The sequence below is a fragment of the Carcharhinus amblyrhynchos genome, chromosome 11, assembly GCF_965287045.1.
Source record: "Carcharhinus amblyrhynchos chromosome 11, sCarAmb.v2.hapA, whole genome shotgun sequence".
NCBI lineage: Eukaryota > Metazoa > Chordata > Chondrichthyes > Carcharhiniformes > Carcharhinidae > Carcharhinus > Carcharhinus amblyrhynchos.
Genome location: NC_137334.1, coordinates 54,372,069 through 54,391,367, shown reverse-complemented (window position 1 = coordinate 54,391,367; position 19,299 = coordinate 54,372,069). Strand labels below are relative to the sequence as shown.

At 43.5% G+C, this 19,299-nt stretch overlaps 2 protein-coding genes across 6 annotated transcripts in view; one reads left to right on the top strand and one right to left on the bottom strand.

Annotated features, from left to right (window-relative positions):
- LOC145350138 (coiled-coil domain-containing protein 148-like) overlaps positions 1-1,359 on the top strand; it is a 91,720-nt gene extending 90,361 nt beyond the window's left edge. For all 5 annotated transcript variants that reach the window (XM_080199110.1, XM_080199109.1, XM_080199108.1 and 2 more), the window contains one exon: positions 492-1,359. The gene's annotated coding sequence lies outside the window, so the exon portion shown is untranslated. The remainder of the gene's footprint in view (positions 1-491) is intronic.
- A 4,869-nt stretch (positions 1,360-6,228) lies between these two features.
- On the bottom strand, positions 6,229-18,360 carry upp2 (uridine phosphorylase 2). Its single transcript, XM_080198250.1, has 7 exons — positions 18,299-18,360; positions 17,976-18,093; positions 13,668-13,826; positions 11,494-11,608; positions 10,565-10,774; positions 10,149-10,295; positions 6,229-6,377 (listed from the first exon to the last, which is right to left on the bottom strand). Exons 1-7 carry the CDS (start codon positions 18,358-18,360, stop codon positions 6,229-6,231), a joined length of 960 nt encoding a protein of 319 aa, XP_080054376.1.
- Between the last annotated feature and the right edge of the window lie 939 nt (positions 18,361-19,299).

The following is a 19,299-nucleotide window of genomic DNA, read 5'->3' as shown; positions in this document are numbered from 1 at the left end:
CAAATCTTCGTTCTCAGCAGCGCAACTGGAGAATTCCAACTGTAGAAGAGGTTGGAGAATCCCAGTCACCTTCTTTTTCTTTATTGATACTGTTGCCAAGTTGCCAACCATCTGATTGGGTCAGCAGCCCTGAGAGGCATAGCACTGTGCTCAATTGTATGACGGTCAAGCAGCGGCTGTAATATTCCACTCAAGAGTCCTGCTATCTGTCTGCTTTGACTCAGGACCCAATTATTGTGTCAGCAGCAGCACAACCTAGAATGAGGAAAAGATGTTGCCAGAGTTAATGTTTCAAGTAAATGCCCTGCATCAGAATGGGAGCTCTGCTTCCTTGAGTATTAGTTCACTGTCGTAAATTCAATTCACCCAATTCATTCAGCTGAGGATCCTGACCTGCCACCCTTCCATATGGTTAAGTGCAACCTTGTTACCAAACTCACCATGGGGGAGGCTCAAGATTGCAGCTATTAACCCTGTTTCTCTCTCCACAGATGCTGTGAGGCTGCTCAGGATTTCCTTGGGTTTCTCATTTTCTTTCAGATTACCAGCATCTGTAGTATTTTAGTTCTGAATTTTGTTTTAACCTTGAGTGTAAATAGTTGAATCCCTTTTTACTAGGATTTGGATATAAAAGAGTTGTTAATACTGTAAATATTACTACATATTTGGTTTAATTTTCAAATATTTAGTAGGATTATTGTATTATAAATGACCTTAAAGATCTCATGAGCTGATTGCATTCTGACTTGTGGATATTTTGTATAAAATGATGCATAATATATCTCCCATGCTTGAGAGTGAAAATACTTCATTTTATATGAAAGCAAAAAGCATATTAAGGTAACTGCATTTACTTTTAATTAAAAATATCAATTCTGCCAGATATTTAGCAGCAATTGTAAAAATATGCCATTCTTATTAAATTCATTTAAATTGTCAAATGGGACCTGCTATATTTGAAAATTGCGTTATGCCATTAATGTATCATAAATACATTGTGATTAGTAAGGCATTTGCATGTCATTGATAATCATATCACAAGTAACAAGATCCATTTATAGTACTGTAAGGTCCTGAAACCTCCCTGCATTTAGAAGATGATGGACGGAATTTTTCCAAAAAAATTCTCAGTGTTGAATTTGCGGGAAAACTGGAGTAATTCATGCTTTTTTTTCAGAGTTCAGACTAGAATCTCCTACACTCTGTGCAATCAGAAGCCACCAGCATGAATATCATTAAATTTCAGGGGGCGGGGCCTATTCCCACCTGGGAGGCTGAAGCCAGTGGGCCTCTACGCATGCACACTGGCTCCAAACAGTCAGCCTTCCGTTTGCTGGCCAGCTTGCCCACTGGCCAGCCCGGGACCCCCACAGTGCTGGTCCCCCCAAACCCTCCGTGGCCTGATCACAGCCCCCTGACCATTCCTGGCACCCATTCCCCATCTCGGACTACCCTGATCTACAGCTTCTCCATCCCCCCAGCACTGCAGACTCCTCCCTGCAGACCCCTCACTACTCCCCCTCCCCACCCCAAACCCCCTACCCCCAGCAGACCTCTCCCCCACCCCCAGCCAGCACCGATCGCTGGTTTCCTTCTTGCTCCTATCGATCTGTAGGCAAAGTGGCAGTGGGATTCCTCACCCCCGCTGATTGCCCCCTAGGCCCAGGCCCCATGCCCTACGTCCCACCCCAGTAGGCTCTGCCCCCTTCGTAGTACCAAGGGGACCCCAGACAAGGGCACCTTACCCCTTGGGCAGCACTGGGGGCACAGGCTGGCACTGCCAGGGTGCCCATAACCTAGGGACATCCCCGCGCCATCTCACCCCCTGCTGAGGGGCTCTCATTGCGCCCCCCCCCCCCACTCCAGTGGAGTCAGGCTGCCAGCTCCCAAAAGTAGGTAGCTTGTGTAATCCTAGCTAGAATGAAATCTGGCAAGTGGGAAAGGCTAGCAGGCCCAGAGAATTTAGTACCAGGCCCGCGCATAGCGTTTAAATGACATGTAAAATATCATTTAAATACTAATCCGACCTCCCTGCTGCTTTTTGGCACGGAGAAGACCACGCAAGGAAACAATTGGGAGATGCTTGTGGGGCACGAACTCTCACAGGAATCCCGCAAATGGCACCCTCCCCACGCGATTCCCCAGCCTGCTGTGCTAAAAGATTAGTGCAGCGGGATGGGAGAATCGCCCCCGATGTGTAGGAGTTTAAGACATATCCACACAGAGGAGTCCAAGTGTGGCATGATGAGTGCAAACAGAAATGGTTTCTCCAACAAAAAGAATGAAGTACGAAGCTTTTACTCAAAAAGTTGTAACTTCTGAAGTAACTGTGCTATAAATGAGGGAATTTTATGTCTGTGAAAAAGTGGCATGAGAATTGAAGAAGATGCCCAAGATCAAATGTGCTATTAGAAGAGGGACGAGTCACTGGCCTGATCTTGAGAATCATGGATTGGAATGAGTCCCTGAAAATTGTCAGAATGATTATGTTGCCATCAGAAATGCAATGCCTATATCTGTGCTAAGTGAGCCAAATCAAACCCCAAGTCCAGCAAAGATTTCAGACCAAAAGCTAGTTAGTGTTACAACTTTATAAGCCAAAACAGCTGATATTGTGACATAGACCAAGATTGCTTGGAGACTACCAAGAGACCTTGGTACCAAAATGGCCAGTTTCCAGTGATTCATCATCAGACAATGACAAAAATACAAGTAACTGTTAAGTCACACCATCAATATAGATGAAGTAACCATGAATTTCCATATACCCAACGGCCAAAACTGTGGATTGGAAAGGTTTGAAAACAGTTCTAGTGAAAAAGGCAGGACATGAGAAAACAAAATTCACAGTGGTACTAATCTTCATGGCTGGCTGAACAAAATTAGAGCTTATGGTAATTTTCAAATGTAAATTCATGTTTGCTGCAGCAGTTTTTGTGAATGGCCTTGACAATGTTTGGGTAGATGAGGATGGAGTGAAGGTATGGATCGATAACTAGCAGGAAGCAGTGAATAGCAATTAGGGGTCTTTCTCAGATTGGAGTGTAGTAGCCAGTGGAGTGCCACAGGGATTGGTGCTGGGCACTTCACAATATGTATTAATGATTTGGAAGAAGGAACTGTGGCCAAACGTGGGAGGGAAGGCAGATTGTAAGGATATAAATAGTTTACAGAAAGATATTGACAGGTTGAGTGGGCAAAAAATTGGCAAATGATATTCAATGTGGGAAAATGTGAGATTGTTCATTTTGGAAGAAAGAATGAGAAGGCTGATTATTATTTAAATGGAAAGCTACTACAGAAAGCTATAGCATGAGGGGACTTGGGAGCTTAAACCCAGAAAATTAGCATACCTGTGCAGAAGGTAATAGGCAAAGCAAATGGAGTACTAGCTTTTATTTCAAGAGAGCTGGATTATAAAAGTAAAGAGGTGTTGCTGCAACTGTACAAGGTACAAGTGAGGCCATATTTAGAGTACTGTGTACAGCTTTTGCCCCATTATTTAAAAAAACATATTATCATTGGAGGCAGTACAAAGGGACATACTAGGATGATCCCAAGTATGGACAGACTGCCACTTAAGGAAGATAGGAAAGGTTGGGTCTGTACTCCTAGGAGTTCAGAGGAATGAGAGGTGATGTGATTAAAATATATAAGATTCTTAGGTGGTTAGACAGGGTAAATGTTGAGAGGATGTTTCCACTCATGGGAGAGTGTCAGACCAGAGATCATAGACGCAGAATAAGATGCTCATTTAAGGTGCCTTTGAGAAAGAATTTCTTCAAAGAATAGTGAATCTTTGGAATTCTTTATCCCCAGGAGGCTGTGGAGGCTGAGTCCTTGAACATTTTCAAGGCTGAGATCTATAGGTTTTTAGTCAGTAGGGGAATTAAGCATTATGGAGAGAAGGCAGGAAAGTGGACTTAGTTCACTAAATCTTACCAAAAAATGCAGTGTTGTTTCCAATGAGACAAATTGGTGTGTTTCCCTCCAGAGCAATAGGTCAGATTTCTTCCCAGATTTTATGACACGCTGCCAAAAATAAGTCAAGGGGACGTGTTTCATACCATCATATGGAAGGGTGTGGGGCCTAAAGATGCCAGCAAAATTCAGCTCCCATCTTTACAGGTCATAGCCTGTATAAACCTCCCTCCAACACACCTCGGTGGTCTCAGGGGCTGCCCCCCCATCCCCGATTGGAGTTGGTCCCTTCTCCTCCAGACCACTGGCCCCTCCCCCCCCCCCCCCCCCCCCCCCCCCCGCAACAGCTATTGGCAGTATCCCCTGCTCCTTCGTCCACTCTTGGCCCCACCTGAGGCTCCTGCTGGAGCCCACACCTGGTATGTTAGCACTGCCAAGTTGGCAGTACCAAACTGGCATGGGCTGGTGCCAAACTGGCAGTGTCAACACTTGCCAAGGAACAATGCCAGGCCATTGTCTGGCCATGTCCTTCCCCCTACATTTACTTTTGCATCCCTGAGAGGACCTCCATGACAGGTTTGCAACCGTATGAACCTGTTGTAAACCATGCTGATGTGCTGGCAAGGGTATGGGTTAATAATATTTAAATACGTACAAATCAATGTAGGGCAGGTTTACGTCCATTATGGGCATAAACCTGATGACATTGCCAGCAACGGGTGGGGAAGGTCTGAAATTGTGTATTCGATGATGTGAGCTGCAAATTCCATATGTTGAACCCCCAACAGGCATTTGCACGGACAGTGAATATGGGCTCAGGATCACCCCCAATGAGCTTTGGCTCAAAGGGCTGAAAGGCCTACTTCTGTTCCTATGTCTTATCATCTTCTTATGATGGGTGGAATCGGTATGAAGGATGCAACTTTTGTTCAGAAAATGGGAAATATCCAATTCTGTGGATGGAGAGGAAGATGATTTGTTGTGGAGGGGTGATCCCAAAAGTATAAGTGCCAAATCTGCTTTAGAGAGGGTTTCACCAATACCATAGTCAAAGTGACACAGAATAAATTAGATGAACTCTTTTCATTTGATGCTGAAGGCAATGGGTGAATTTTTCCAACCCGCCCGCCACCGGAATTGTAGTGGGCGGGACAGGACCATGCAGTGGTCCGTTGACTTCGGGCAGGATTTTCCGATCTTGGAGTGAGCACGGCTGGAAAATCCCACCCAATGAATTTGATGATTTTAGAATGCTTCATTGTGTTTTAAGGTATATTTTTGCAATTAATTCATTCAATAAACTGTGCCACATTAATATGAATGGCTGTTTTTTTCACATTTCTAAATGGTGACTACCCACACTGACTGTTGACATATTATACTCGGTATTTAAATTAATCCCTGTTTTTGGAAAGATTTTTGGAGGCTTCAGAAGTCAACTTAATACACCTCAATCTATGGTATTTTTGTGAAATTATAGTCAGGAATATAAGCCCAAAGTTTGGGTGCTTGCACGACCCAGAAGTGTATGTGTGACATCGGGTGCACATCCTGTGGCTGATTCCTTGGATCTCTAACTTCTCGCAGCCTATTTCGATTGGCAGCTTGCAAAGAGTCAGAATTGTTCCCACCGACAATCGAAATGGCAATTTTAATGAATTAAAAACCAGTTGGCTGGAATTTTACATTGCCTATCTGCCTTTATGGTCTGTGGGTGGGCCAATTGGCAGAGGAGTGGCCTTTACATTTAAGCTGCAACCTTGACCCAGGAATGAAAGGTCAGAGTTCAGATAAAATTAACTAATGTGCCTGGGAACTGAGGTCTGTGCATGATTGTGCTACTTTGACATTCGTGGCATAGTTTTTACGTTGGTATTTATTTTTCACAAGTCATGAGCATCTTGAGGCAGTGCCACAGCTGGTGTCCACCCAAGAGAGCACTTTGGAAGTCTCGGTACCTGCTTTCTTTTTGCCCTCCCATGCAGTCTTTCACCGCACAAGTTTCAATCTGGCTGCTGATATATTGACCAGACAATATGCAATTAGGCTCTGGGGGCCAACAGTGGCCGGGAGTGTGCTTCATAACCTGCCTGCAGACCTAAGTATGCACACACAAAAGGTGAAAAATTCAGGCCCACGTGTGCTGTCCTTGGAATCATATTTCAGATTCTGAAAGAAACATTATAAATCAATGTCAAGTTATCTCCTCAATTAAGTTTATGTATTTGGCCAGAATCTTATGAGCCATGAATTCTTTTCTTTCTATGAATTACAGTTTGAGACACCCTTATTTGCGCTGATATCATTTCAATTATACTTTAACAACCCAAGCTGTTTTTTTATGAACATCGACACCAGTTTCTGTGGACGCTTTTGGTACTCAAGCAAAACTTCATAAGAAATTGTGATTTGGTCACCATCAAATCGATTTAATAAAGCCACACAGACGACAGCAGCTGAAAGGGAAAAAAATACGTTTCATGTTTAGAAGCTTCTTATTTTATGTAATTTACCAAATAATTAGAATTTGAATAACCTAACGCTAATGGGGTGATCGGAACGGGCTGGGGACATCAAAGGACGTCGTTTCGTGGGCTACCCTCCTGGGCTTCCCGCCAGTCTCTGCGCGCCTCCCGGCTGAAGATTTTCAGAATAATCAGCTCCGCGTTTGAAAATGGCATGGAGCTGATTTCAATATGGTAATTCAGATTTACATTTCATTAGGGAGACTGGGACTGAAGTCTCTGGGCCTGCTAGTGTCTCCCCCAACCGTGTCGTGTCCCCCCCCCCCACCCACTGACAGGAGTGGTTCACTCAGCGGGGATTTAAAACTGCTCCCCACTAACAGGGAACAGGCAGCCCAACCCTGTTGGACTGAGGAGAAGCCATTGAGGCCTGCCTAGGAGGTCACGAGTAAAAGTGCTAATCTGGCACTTCGGCACTGCCCAAAGGGTACCTTGGCTCTGCCTTGGACAGTGCCAAGTGAGGGTGAGACCACAGGGAATGGGGCCAATTGGGACCAGGACCTATAATCTTGGTGATTGGTGGGGGTGTAATGTCCAGTTGCCACTCTGCATTCAGGATTGTGGGCAGAGGGGGGAGGACGGCTGTCGAGGTTGTGGGGGGGGTGTGGAAACACAGGATTGCCGGGGAGTTGGAGCTGCTGGGGGTGTGCTGGGGTGAGGGAGGTCAGAGCTGCTGGGGGATGGTTGTTTGGGACTGTTGAGGGGAGGTCAGGATTGTTGGGGGCGGGGGGGAGTCAGGAGATCACAGCCTGCCAGGTATGGAGGGCAGGGTTAGTCTGGCCAGCAATGGTGGGCTGTGGGGCTGGCCAGCAATTGGGAGGCCGGCAATACAGGGCCATTGTTCATGCGCTGATCTCGGTGCTGACAGATGAGCGCACGCGCAATGGCCCACTCAGTGCTATGGCCTACTCAGCATGATGCTGCCAGCCTCGGACTGGAATAGGCCCCGTAACCTGATTTTTAGAGTGAATCCTGCTAGGGCACTATGTGATTCACAAGAGTGTCAAATTCATCTGGACACAAAAAAAATCAGTGGGAGTTACTCCCATTTTCACGCGAATTGGGGACTTAGAATTTTTTTTAGAAGAATCCCGGCCTAATTGTTTCGTATTGCAGATAAATATTTAAATACTTACAAATGTTTGCTCTTTTGTAGTGGATTTTATTGAACTATCTGAATTCAAGGCACAGGGAAATTTGAGCACAGCCTTTTGTGTTGCCTGTTTGGCACTGCATGGGTGAGGCCCAGGAGGAATACAGAGACCATGGCTGCAATTCTCCCATCACGGCCTGCAACTTTTCTGGCAGGTCAAGGTGGGAGATCCGTGTCACCAGCTTTGTTTTGGGATTTGCACGTGTGACGAGAACGCACGTGCATCTCCCAGAGACGACAAACAGTCCCTGGTCAGACCACACTTGAAACTGGTGGGAAGACAGATAAGTAATTTGAATTTTTTTTAATATGTTTTAAATGTTGTTTATATCTAATTATTGGGAACTTTCCGGTCCCGATTGAATCTCCCATCTTGCCAGGAGTACTTCATTCTGGTGAAGGTTACACTAGCTCCCCACTTTTGGGAACTAGTGGGAGACCCCACCGGAATGAAGGTGGTGCAGTTGGAGCCCCCCCCAGGGGCTCAAGTGGCAGGGAAAATGCTTCCGGGCATGGATACCCTGGCAGTGCCAGACTGTGCTCTCTGGCAGTGCCCAAGGGACAAAGTGTCAAGTGTCAAGGGGCACCTTGACACTGCCCAGTGGGCATCAGGCAGTGCCAAGGGGCGGGACCTACTATGGGCAGGGCCTAGGGGTGATCGGTGAGGGTGGGGATTCTGCTGCCACTATGCAGACAGGATTGATCTGGGATGGAGGGAGGGCAGTGATTGGGGTGGGCTAGAGGGTGGGGGTGGTCTGCTGTGGGGGGTCTGACCCCGAGAAGGGGGTGTCAGTGGGGGTGGGGGTGGGGTTCTGATCTGGGAGGGGGGCGTCAGCAGGGAGGAAGGGGGTCTCCTGGGGTGAGGGGGTAGGGGTATCACCACTGCTGAGGGGGTGGGCCTGTACATCGAGGTGCTCCAGGGCAGGGGTTGGTTGGGGCTGGCCTGGGAATTGTGGGGGCCACGATCAGGCTGAGGGGGGTGGGGGGTGTGGTTGGGAGGGGCAGCACTACTGGGGTCCCAGGCTGGCCAGCAATCAAACTGGCCAGCAAACGGGGAGACTGACAGATTGGGACCACTGCGCATTTCAGAACTGTCAGACTCTGGCGCAAATAGGCCCACCCCTCTGGGTTTTTAATGATATTCACAACTGGGCCCTCTGCAGTGCGGAGTGCAGAGATTCAGGTGAGAAGTTGAATTGACAAAACAGTCAGAATCGAGAACAGTTTTCCTTTAGCGCTTTTGGGAAAATTGCGGCCCATGCTTCATCTTAGCAGCTTTTATCAGAAAAATAATAAGAAGTTATTTCCCCTTAGTAACCTGATGAATGCAACTAGAACCTTCAAAATGATATGGCACATGCATCTGAAGGAGCAGACTCTGTCTCTTTACTGCTATTTCCTGAGTTGTTTCAAAGCTCAGGGTCAAATGTTTTTAGCCAGAATTCCAGTTCTTTAATTTGCTGCTGGGCCAGCCATACCATGGCCTGTGCATGCCAGATTTCCACAGAGAGATAAGATGGTAGCTGACCATATCATAAAGAGAGGTCCATCCAGTCCTCTTGTCAGCACAAACATCATGTGATTTTGAGCAGATCTGCCACTACTGCGTTAAGACCATAAAATCTTAGCTTATCAAAAAAGTTGGAAAACTGTCTAAAAATCACTTTCCAGCTACAAAATTTTAAACATTGCAGATAAAACCACATGCAAAGTCTCCACTTTGTGAGTCGTATCTTAATCCTACTTCAAAGAGACACGGAAGAAAAAGGGAGAAAATCCTATGTGTGTGCTAGATTTGATCATTTTTATAGTTTTGCATGAAACCTAGTGCCTTAGAGGGGCTATGGCATGAAATAGGTGCAAGCTGTCTGAAACAAAATGCAGCAGACCACAGAACTGGAGTTCAGTAGGAAACAAATGCAAGGCCAGAACACACAGTCCTCTAATCCCCCTACACCTGCAGTGCTAAAGCTCTCCTTGAGCACAACTTAAAATCTACCTCTTAATACCTACCCTTAGAGGGATAGCAGTGATGTGATTCTCAAATAAAAGGTTCAGTGACAGTTTATGAAAAGACATAACTTAATTTGTCTTTAACAAAAGACAAATTGCTTGAAATGTAGATGTATAACTAAGCTTTCTTTCTGCCTCTTATCCAAGGATTCTGTTCATTTTTTAGTTGCTGGTGTTTGGAACCACACTTCACTTTGACTAATAATAATAATATTATTGCCTGTGCAATAATAATTTGCACAGGCAAGTTTGTGTCTGACCAATGTGAGAAGTTTGATAAGAACAAAAGAATCACATTTTGTCCTTAAATCAGTCAACTTAACACCTTGATTTAATAGCATTTTTGGGAGAATTAATTGATATCCATTGGAGAAGAAAAGAAAAGCCAAAATATACAAAAATAATTCAACTTATCAAGGGCTTATAGGACTTCAGAAATTTAAGTAACCAGGAACTGATTCTTCCAATTTCTCAAAGTAATGAATTAGAATTTGTCAGCTAATCCTGTGCTTGTAAATTTTAAAGCATTTGCTTGCCTTTTAAATCACAGCTCTGGCACATAGCAGCAAAGACAGTGGACTCCATTTCAATGTTTCTGACTCCAGCTTTATATGCCTTTTTCAAATACTCCAGTTTCTCTTCATTTGAAAATGAGCATAAAGCACCATCCAAACGTCCTTGCCCTGGATCAAAGACAATTATGATTTTGTTCAGTGTTAGGAATTAATTGTTGAACATTGAGTGAGCAATGAATTCTTTAAAAATTCAATTAAAGTAATTGCGTTGACCATGGGATCAAGGCTGGATTATAAACTTCCGTGCTGTGCTACACAATAATGTACCACACTATTCATGGAGGCTTTAAGAGTTATGCTATACTTTTTAGGAAAAAAAATGTTTGCTTGTTTAGTTTAGGTTTGCAGAGTATGTCTTACGACTTTTTAAAAAATACCTTCATAGAAATCGTCAGTGCACATTGTGTTTCCAATGATAGTAGGATAATCAGCAATTTCATTGCCGCAGTTCAATAATGCTTGCGCTAGATCCTTGTCCAGTTCGGTGCTTCGGGTAATTATTTTTCCCAGAACCACTTGTTCAAATTGAGGTTGGAAAAATGAATCTACTGCTGTACCTGTAATCACCACAGTCCCAGGAGCCAAACCTGCAGAACAAGCATCAGTTCAATAATAAAATGCCAAATAAGACATTTAATACAGTGTTTTAACAGAGTAACTTAAGATGTCACACACTATCACCTTTTTCAGGTTAAATTTGTCAGATGAAGTTTGCAGCATGGAACCTCTAAATAAGGACACAGCTTTGAGATAGGTTCTGTGGCCCACATTCCAATCTAGTGAGCTGTCATGCCTAGAGCTTTGTCCTGCAAAATGTACCTATTTCTGTTTTGTATGGTAACATTCAAAGCTACGTTTGTCTTTTTAAAAGTCTTACATATGTGTGCACTTTGTCTACAGTTTACACTTCAGTGGTCACCATTTTTACGTTGCACTTTTATGTCAATTTTTAATACTCGATTATATGTAAACATTTGTATCAAAATTTTACATACATAGTTGCCTATCATTGTTGACAAACAAGTTGAATAATTCAAAATACTGATTATGGTCCTTAGTCTGTCAATCTGTAGGCACTATGCTTGGATTCATATAGAAATCATCCCAGATGTCAGATTGCTTCCACATCATTAATAACACCCATCTCAACACTTATCTCAGCTCACTGTTCCTCCCAGACTAGACCATTCTAATGTTCTGCTGGAAGCACTGCATCCTCCTTGCTCAGTAAACTTGAATTTTGCACCTGATTGTAGAATTAAAAGGAAGGGGAAAGGGCTTGACCAATACATTTTTTATCACATACCTACACCACCTGATGTCCCCAGGCGTATGATAGTGACACCACAACACTTGGCGTGGTGAAGTAACTTGATGAGTTCATGAAGCATGATTGATATCGATGGCACACCCATTCCATGCTGCAACCAGAAATGAGATTTGAATCAGTATTCTGTTCATTTTGGCCACATCATTAGTCTGAAGAAGACAGAGAAGCAAAGAAATATGGAGCAAACCACATTTCCTGTCATGATTTTTGGTAATATTACTTTGTCAGCATTTATCATTGAAGTTGCCAGTGTGAACATTTTGTACTGAAATTTCTCCATATGGGCAATAGTTTGTCACAGTACTGAACCAGTCACCCACTCAGAATGCTTTTTGATGAACATTTTACCTACCAGTTGTCTGTGGCCACTGTAGTTAGGCAACCCCTACACGACAAGCGTTCAAGTGTTCTTGTAGCAGAGATATGCAGTAGGATTTACTGAACAACCTGTTGCATGTTTCGTAGCGGCAAGAGATGGCCTGCCATTGGATGTCAGTGGGATCTTCTGGTCCTGTCATTGCCAGCTGGGTTTCCTGTTGAATGCACCCTTCAATGTCAGGAAATTCACGTCATGGGCACACCATTGATGGGATGAAAGATCCCACTGAAGATTTGAGCCATGATGTCCAGGAGGTCATGACATCATACAGTGGTATGGTGGCACAGTGGTTAGCACTGTTGCTTCACAGTTCCAGAGACCCTGATTCAGTTCCGCCCTTGGGTGACTGTGCGGAGTTTGCAGATTTTTCCTATGTCTGTCCGGTTTTCCTCCCAGATGCTCTGGTTTCCTCCCATAGTCCAAAGATGTGCAGGTTAGGAGGACTGGCCATGTTAAATTACCTCTTAGTGTCCCAAGATGTGTAGGTTAGATTGATTAGTCGTGGGAAATGTGTGGGGTTATGGGCATCAGGCAAGGGAGAAGGGTTGGGTAAGGTATTCTTTCAGAGAGTCGGTGCAGAGTCAATGGGTCAAATGGCCTCTTCTGCACTATAGGAATTCTATGATGACCCACATGGCCAAGCCAAAGCAGACATCGTTGGCTTAGTAATGAATGTATGCTGATAGAATTAGCACACTCCAGGACCTCTGAATTGTTGACCTGTGCTGCCAAGAGATGTGGAGAACTTGTCTGCGACAGCGAGGGTGGAAATTTTTCTCCTGCCTAGCCAATGTCGTCTAGGTCTCACCACTGTAGAGGAGTGTGCTGAGTATGCAATCTTAATAGACATGCTGTTTAGTGACATTGCTTGATAAAACAATCCCACTCTTATATGAAAAAATCTTGACTTTCACCACGAGTCTGCATATCATGGGCTTTACAATGACCTATTTTACAAGGAGGCTGCTGTACTGGAATAAAGAAGTCATATTACAATTGAATGGGGCTTTTCTGAGACCCTTATGAAATTTTATATGCAGCTTTGCTATCCATATTTAAAGAAGGATATACTTGCAATGGTAGCAATATGTGAAGATGATCAAATTGGTCCCTGGAATCAGGGGTTTGTGCTATGATGATAGTAAACTGGCCCCATATTCTCTGGAATTTAGAGGAAAGAGAGGTGATCACATTAAAACATTCAAGGTTCTGAAGGGGCTTGACAGGGTAGAGACAAAAAGTTTGTATCCAGGAAATCTAAAACATGGGGGCCTAAATTTTCTACGTCCAACTGGGGCAGGCGTGTTTAGTTGCACAGCTGAAGAATAAAGCCAGAAAGCCCAAGACGCATTTCCCAATGATGTAAATTCAGGACTGGAATTCTATATCCCTGTCATTTCCTCATGGGGTTGAACTCCTCAAGCTTGTCTTCAACAGATGACCATGACAACAGAGTTGCACCTCACTGGGCTATGCCTAATTTATCCTGGGCCCAGCTCGAGAAAATGTGGATTTGCTCCGTCTCTGGCTTTTATTTTGACACATTCAACTAAGGCCAGCAGTAACTTGGTGAACAGATTGTGGGAATATCCGGCACATGAGGAAACTCGGGAGAAGTTGTTTAAACATGGAAGTTGGGCAGAGGAGGCTACCACCTGAATTTTCTCACAAACAATGGAAGTGAACTAATATTGTTCCAGTAAGGCAAGTGCACCCAAATGACAAGGAAATTCAACCATACAATCTCCTTTGTAATACCTTGTATACTTACACTTATGGACAACACAGGACCAGTTTTGTACATGTTGTATCTGTCAGTTCCTGCACAAATATCCAATATGTCACTGCCACTTCCATTCAGACCAAGTTCCATATGCATGAACTGTGCAAAAGCTTTCATCCGGTTTGCACTGCCTCCCACACAAACAAACTGAAAGACACAGTGCTAAATTTTAGATTATAAGTTAAGACAGGTTTGCAATATTATGCTTTTTAACTCCATTTAAAATTTCCTTAGCAGTTGACATTTAAACTATGCATTACTTCCAAATATTTCCTCTTTAAATGAGTGCTTGACTGACGAGCTTCCACACGCTTCATGCATCCATTGTTATTCCAACTATACACCTGTCAGATTTACCACGACTGGTTGGCAAGGGTAAAAATTGCAGAATGAGGAAAGTCTCCCCTAGTGAATTATGCCTAGCTTCTCACAACATTCTGTATGCATTCGTATTCCATTTAAGATCTTAATGAATTCCTGCAGTAACATCTTGCCTGGTATTTCAGGACTTTTTTTAATGATGTCACGCATTTAGGTGAGGTGCCAGAGGGTTGTCACTCATGTGGAATCGCATGTCAGTATGACTCACATCTTTAAGCAGAGGAGTCAAGGGAAAAATTGATTGATTTCCTAATTTCTGTCATGTCTAAGATTTCAGCTTCCCTGTTGACAACAAGATGCCTTGGATTGATCCCTGTTCAATGTGATGTATCTAACTGACTATGGGCTGCATTCTCCAACCTCAGCAGCAGCTGGAATTCTCTGGTCCTGCTGCAGTTCATGGAGAATTGACTGAACACCAAATTCTCCGTTCTCGCTGGCAGTGGCAGCAAGGCGTGAACAGCGGAGAATTCTATGGTCTATGTAATCACAAAGCAGAGGACCAGGCAGGATGTGCAAGCAACAAAGGCTATTTGCAGCATTGACTGCTGGACTGAACACTATTTCAAAACTAAACATTGAGATCTATCCCCCAGATGCCCCCAGGTCATTGAGGTCCAGAAGCAGTTCAATGTCTCGAGGTTCCAACAGATAGTCATGAAATCCCTCTCAGAAAATCTCAAGACTTACCTGTGTAGAGTGAAAATGGACACTCACTGAATTGAGGATGTCTCAGTGATCTTCAGGATACAGTGTATGCCACTGTTCTAGAAGCCTTTGGCTCTATCTCTTGTGAACATCAAGATTAATTCAACAAAAGCAGTGAGGTGATCTGAAAAGTACCAGAGGACAAACATTGCCTCCATGTGATTTGCCACAATGACATATTGTCACTATTGTGGTGAAACATGTGGTGATATTTCATTTTAAAAAGGCATTTGGAGCTCAGGACCTTAGATGCATGTGCTTACCAGGAAGTGGCTGCACATGTGTAATTAACGGTTTTTCTTGCCTTCAGGTTGGGAGCTAGCTCTGCTCATGTACAGCAGAAAAGGAAGGAAAAAAATGATAAGGCACGAAAAGTAGGTCAAATGACCAGCAACTACAGTGACATTGCAGAGAAGGTATCCCAGGGAGAATTTTCATGCTCATTTGGCACTTAGAACTTTTGGAAAGGTTGCCCCAAAGGCCACAATTCTCCCAAATTGTGATAAACTGCGTATGTCATTGAGAAACCTGGAGGTTTCCCACTGGCATTAGCAGCATCCATCAGATGGGATTCTCCCACTTTGTGATTTACATTTGGCTGATGACTCTGTATTAGCTGCTGGTTCAGAGCTGGACATGCATCGACTTATACTCCAATTTATGCAGCAGCTTTGGTCCTACTATCAGCATGAAGAAAGCGAAAGTATCAGCCACCTGTAGGAAAGCCCTATCTCAGGCCTAATGTTTCAGTCCAGTCCAAAACCTATCAGCTGCAGTGACTGCCGGTTCCCTGGGGTGCCCTGGGTCCTGTCCACGTGCAGTAGCAAGTCATTGTCTCTGTTGCTGGTTCAGTCCTGATCTTTGGAAACACCATCTCAACATGATCCATGATCCTGTTGAATCATGCACTGAAAGAGCGAGAACACCACAGTGAGTGCTGAGGGGTCCTAACAGAGCCCTGACCCTCATTGCTCCTTGCACCTGGGACTTCCACCCCAGTGATTCTCAATACTGTGAATTCTGCTCCCCCTCACACCACCCCTTCTGACACTACAGCCACATCCCCACCTAGCTTCCTCTATACCCCAGCAGGATGAAGAGTGTTGAGCCTCCATTGTCTTAAGGCATCTGACCCATACATTTTCCACCCCATCCCCAGCAAAAAGATATGTAAGTTTTGATTTTGTACAGTGCAGGAGAGAATGCATGACAACAAAGTCTGCATCCTGACGGGGTACCTCAAAAGATGGTGTCAGTCATAGCATTGAATAGGGTGAATGATGCCAGCTATTACCATCATAGCTTGCCTGGGGGTCTGCCACAGTATGAGCTGTGTACTGCTGAGGCTTGATTTGAAATATGCTTCTACATCCTTGGAGCTTTTTATTCCAAAGGGTTAACTTTTGTCTCCAGACTGCCCAACAAGATCTAATTCTGGCTATTAAACTGGCATGCTTGACTCCTCAAGGAATGGTCAGTTAGTCTGCTCTGGTAGCAACAGTCATCTTGATGTGTCACAGCTGAATCCTAAGAGGTATGCAATTAGCTTTTCAACCATTTCCCTAGAGGACAGTCTCCTTCTGCCAGGTCTTTAATGCTGTTCAGTTAAATAGCTTTGCATGAAGGCATATATGCCAATTTTTCTGCCCTACCTGACTTGGAGTTCTCAGAGAAGTGGATTTAAATTTCCTTTCCAGTAATCCCTCTGGCCTCACAGCATTGAAGCATGAGGATTTTAAGGTTTCACTACACTCATTCTCCCCCAAGTGAGAGAATCTTTATGCCTCATGAGGTAGAGTAGCTCCCCATCATTGATATCTCGGTATTGTCCTTGCAGCCTGGACTCTCCCAAAGCAGGATTCCAGGACCTCAGTCACCCACATACTGCCCCTCTGTTGCAGCCTCCCCTCACCCAATTTGCAGCTCCCAGCTAGGAAGGGCGCCCACTCAGGTACTGTATGAACACTAATCCAGCATGGAGGAGTAGGGAAACTATGCATGATTGCTCGTCAGCACATCCCCTTGCTTCGATATGAAGGGAAGGTAAGACCTGTGAGCGACCACCTACACCTTGCAACTGCACCCCAACACCCTCGGGATGGTGATAGTGACCCTCACCACTGGCCCCAAGCTGCACTTGTGTGGTCCCTAGCATTGTCCTTGGACTCCCCAAGAAATAATGGCTGCCTGAGCACTCAGCTTCGATATTCCCATTGGACATGAGGTCGCCAGGTTCAAGCTTATCTAGAGCTGTTGTAAATGGTGCTGGCATGACATTATGTCGGTGTCTGCTGAATATTTGATGTGGCCTCAATATCCAGAGTGAGTTCTGGCTGATGAGATGCTAATGCATTCTAATTAGGTTCCCCTTCCCCGACATATTCACATCCCTCCACCAGCGTGGTCGACCCAAAATTAGAAAACATGATTTCGCTAACAAGGTTTGCATTTGTTCAAACTTTTCACACTTTGAACTTTCACCATCTTTCCCATGTACAGAATCTGGGCTCAAGATTCCACCCATACATTAACATAAAGTAATCAATGAACCTATTTTGAGCGACCCAAATTGTTATTAATTTAATTAAATAACACTTGAAGGAAGTGAAGTTCTAATATTTCACAATTATGTGTACTTTTTCAGTTCTATTTCAAACATGGAGGAATGCAAGAAAGCTTGATTAAGATGCAGGAGTAATACAGTCATGGAAATCACTGCAGTGTTATAGATTCTTGCCAATTGGATAGTGGCCATCAATTATCATCTGCTGCTTGTCAGATACACTCAAATAAATTAATTGAACCCTACTTTTATTATTCAAATTAGCCATTCTCTCTTCCATCTTCTTCCGTCAGGAAAAAGATACAAAAGTCTGAGATCACATATCAACCAACTGAAGAACAGCTTCTTCCCTGCTGGCATCAGACTTTTGAATGGACCTACCTTGCATTAGGTTGATCTTTCTCTATACCCTAGCTATGACTGTAACACTACATTTTACACTGTCACGTTTCCTTCTCTGTGTATGGTATGCTTTGTATAGTGCACAAGAAACAATACTTTTCACTGTATACTAATACATGTGACAATAATAAATCAAATCAAAGTCATTCCTTTCTCCAGCAGAAAAGAAACGTTGAGGTAAAAATGCATTTTATGGCTTTGTGCTGTCATTCTGTTCTGTCCAACTCCAAATAACTGCCTACCTTTACATCTCCAAACATTTCTTGAAGATTGTGCGTTTTTGTTCCCAGATCAAAATGATACAGAAAGTCTTCAGACATCGAGGCCAAGTGAGGGTTCTTTACTTGTACAATGGCATTTCTGGAATAATTGAAAAGGCTTTTCATTTTAGTTTCCTCAGCAAACAGTTCTCACTGATCAATTCTAGTGTTTCACATTGCACAACCATCACTTCGCTTGTTAGAAAAACACATTTATAATCCCTTTTAGTTCAGCATAAACATCCAATAAAAAGGTTTCCCCTCTGACTATGATGAGTTCTAAGAAAATAACAGAAAGTACTCACTCTTGATAATCTCCCTGTTGGTTTACAATCGCATCTGCATTATTGGTTAAAATTGGCGCCATGCTGATGGCTTTCTATATGTGTTAAACAATCTGCAGAAATTCAGATAAAAGTTTATAAAAGCGGTAGGTTGAAGTAAATCATTTCTAAATAGAAAAAAATTAAATTCAATGTTTATAATAATGCCTAGTTATCAGAAAGGAAGATATGATAGTTCACTTACTGTTAAAAATAAAATGGCAAAGTATCCTGGAAAGTACAAAAAACTGCTGTAATTTGGATATGATGGTGATTCTTCTTTAGTTCCCAGGTTCAGTTTTCCTACTATACTCCCTTATAAATAACATGATGTTCACTATTCTGTTTTATGTGCATTGAACTTTCATGTGATAAACATTGCGTATACAGTATTGTTTTTCTTCCCATTGGTCACTTACAGTATTTGATCTGCCCTGGTACGTGGTGCCACATCAATGTTAAGGAATTTACACAGCTTTACAGGTCACTGACACAGAAGATCCTGATGTAACTACAACCAGCTGATGGCGGTTTATTATTTCACAATATCATTAATATAGAACTGATAGGACTTCAGCATTTCAGCTGCATTAATGGAAAGGGTGATTTTAGGTGGAACTAGATTGTCACACAGAGACATAACTGGGATAATAAAAACAGAAAGTGCTCAAAGAACTCAGCAAGTCTGGCAGCATCTACGGAGAGAAACACAGAGTTAGTGTTTTGTGTCCCTATGACTTCTTCAGACATGAACGGGAGAGTGTCTCAGAGATTATTGCTAAACTGTTACACTACACATATGAGACTTAAAAGGGAGAGAAAAATAAATCTCTGCAAGTTTCAGATAACGTCAAACTGGTCAGACCTGCATAAGGAGGAACATAAGGGTGAAATGCAGAAAGGCCTGAATAGTTTGAAAGACGTGCTAGTTAGGTGCATTGACCCAAATAGGCGCTGTAATGTGGCGACTAGGGAAATTTCAC

Excerpts from the sequence above, each read along its gene's own strand:
- upp2 (XM_080198250.1), bottom strand. The coding sequence starts at position 18,360 with ATGGCGCCAATTTTAACCAATAATGCAGATGCGATTGTAAACCAACAG. Across the intron at positions 18,094-18,298 it reads CAACAGGGAGATTATCAAGA|AAATGCCATTGTACAAGTAA; the intron begins GTGAGTACTTTC and ends CAATTATTCCAG. Across the intron at positions 10,775-11,493 it reads GGGGACATCAGGTGGTGTAG|GTTTGGCTCCTGGGACTGTG; the intron begins GTATGTGATAAA and ends CTTGTTCTGCAG.